Genomic DNA, 1,298 nt, shown 5'->3' with positions numbered 1-1,298 from the left:
CATGGCCGGCCAGGCAGCCACCTCCACGGCACACCGAGGGTCTCACCAGCTCCGTGTTGAGGCCAGGGACTGATTTGCTCCTGTCCCCCAAAGAGCCACCTTCCTCCATGAAGTCCTCTGGGCGCAGGTCGATCACCGACTTGGTGTAGTCTGCACGAGAGATGGTGAGGCAACGGCACGGTGCTGGTCTAGCAAAGCCCTGCTGGTCCCTCAAGCAAGGGGCTGCTCCAGCCTCTCCCATCCGCAGCGATAGCCCGCCGCAGCCCCGGCCTCCCCCCCCCTGCCATGTCAGCAGCCAAACCCCCCTGCACCCACACAGTTCTCACCCGCAGGCCTCAACACCCGCCGGGGATTCTTCTTGAATATCGTTTCATGCTCATCCACCGAGGTGCTGCTGCGAGTCCCCACGGCGGCATCCTAGGGGGGGAAAGGTCCCTTCAGAGCAGGACAGGGCTGGACACCCCAGGACAGGGCTGAGCCTGCCGGAGCAGCGACACACACCCGTCCATCGGAGAATGCATTTTTGGAGCGGATAGGGAGGGTCAGGCTGGAGGCAGCAGGTCCTGCTGGTGCAGCAACCTGTTTTCCATCTCTGAGAGGGGCGGCTCTCTCCAGGGAGTTACTCCTGCGGAGGACACAGAAAGGTCTGGCCCAGGCCAAGAGCCCGGCTGGGAGAGCAAGCGCTGGCTGGGAAGCGCTGTCTCCCCACAAGCTCCCCGGAGCCCTCCAGCCTAGGGAGCAGAGGACCTGCCTGCCCAGGGACAGGTTTCAGGCCAGCCAGAGGAGCCAGCTCCCCCTCACTATACCGAGAAAAAAACACTTCAGATGAAGGTCCTCCTCCTCTGCCAGGCCACTCTTGCCAAGGACAACCCACCCAGGGAGCCTCTCACCTGCCCCCCACGCCACTGGGACTAGGTCTGTAGCCATCCAGGCTCATGTTTTCCATGGACTCTGTGTCGCTTTTGCCATCCCGAGGGTCTGAGGCATCCGGAAACAAACTGCAGACAAACAAAACCACAGGTATGTCCTGTTTGGCGAGGAGGTCGGTCTGAGAGAGAACTGCCGCGCCACCAATGATGGGAGCAGGGCAGCAGCGTCCCTCCAGTCCCCACAGCAGATGAGGGCTGGTGTCCGGAGCCGGGGACACTGCAGGGATCCTCACCTGGGCCCCTCCCGGGGTGCCTGGGGGCTCTGCTGCCAGGCTGCAGAGGAGCTTTTAGGCTCGCTGAGCTGGGCTTTCTGGAGGAGGGTTTGTCCCACGGTCTCTCTTTTGCTGGCTGGAAGGAGAGGGGCATCAG

At 62.9% G+C, this 1,298-nt stretch overlaps 1 protein-coding gene across 1 annotated transcript in view; it reads right to left on the bottom strand.

Moving 5' to 3' along the window:
• Positions 1-1,281, bottom strand: part of SYTL4 (synaptotagmin-like 4) — a gene marked incomplete at its 5' end in the record, with an annotated part of 5,797 nt that extends 4,516 nt beyond the window's left edge. The window contains 5 exons of the mRNA XM_009700176.1: positions 47-150; positions 327-417; positions 502-625; positions 891-998; positions 1,163-1,281. Of these exons, the coding sequence (XP_009698478.1) occupies positions 47-150; positions 327-417; positions 502-625; positions 891-998; positions 1,163-1,281 (546 nt within the window). The remainder of the gene's footprint in view (positions 1-46; positions 151-326; positions 418-501; positions 626-890; positions 999-1,162) is intronic.
• Positions 1,282-1,298: the final 17 nt, after the last annotated feature.

This window comes from Cariama cristata, unplaced genomic scaffold (genome assembly GCF_000690535.1).
Source record: "Cariama cristata isolate BGI_N322 unplaced genomic scaffold, ASM69053v1 scaffold38035, whole genome shotgun sequence".
Classification (NCBI taxonomy): Eukaryota; Metazoa; Chordata; class Aves; order Cariamiformes; family Cariamidae; genus Cariama; species Cariama cristata.
The sequence above is the reverse complement of the archived record's forward strand: the minus strand, read 5'-3'. Positions and strand labels throughout refer to the sequence as shown.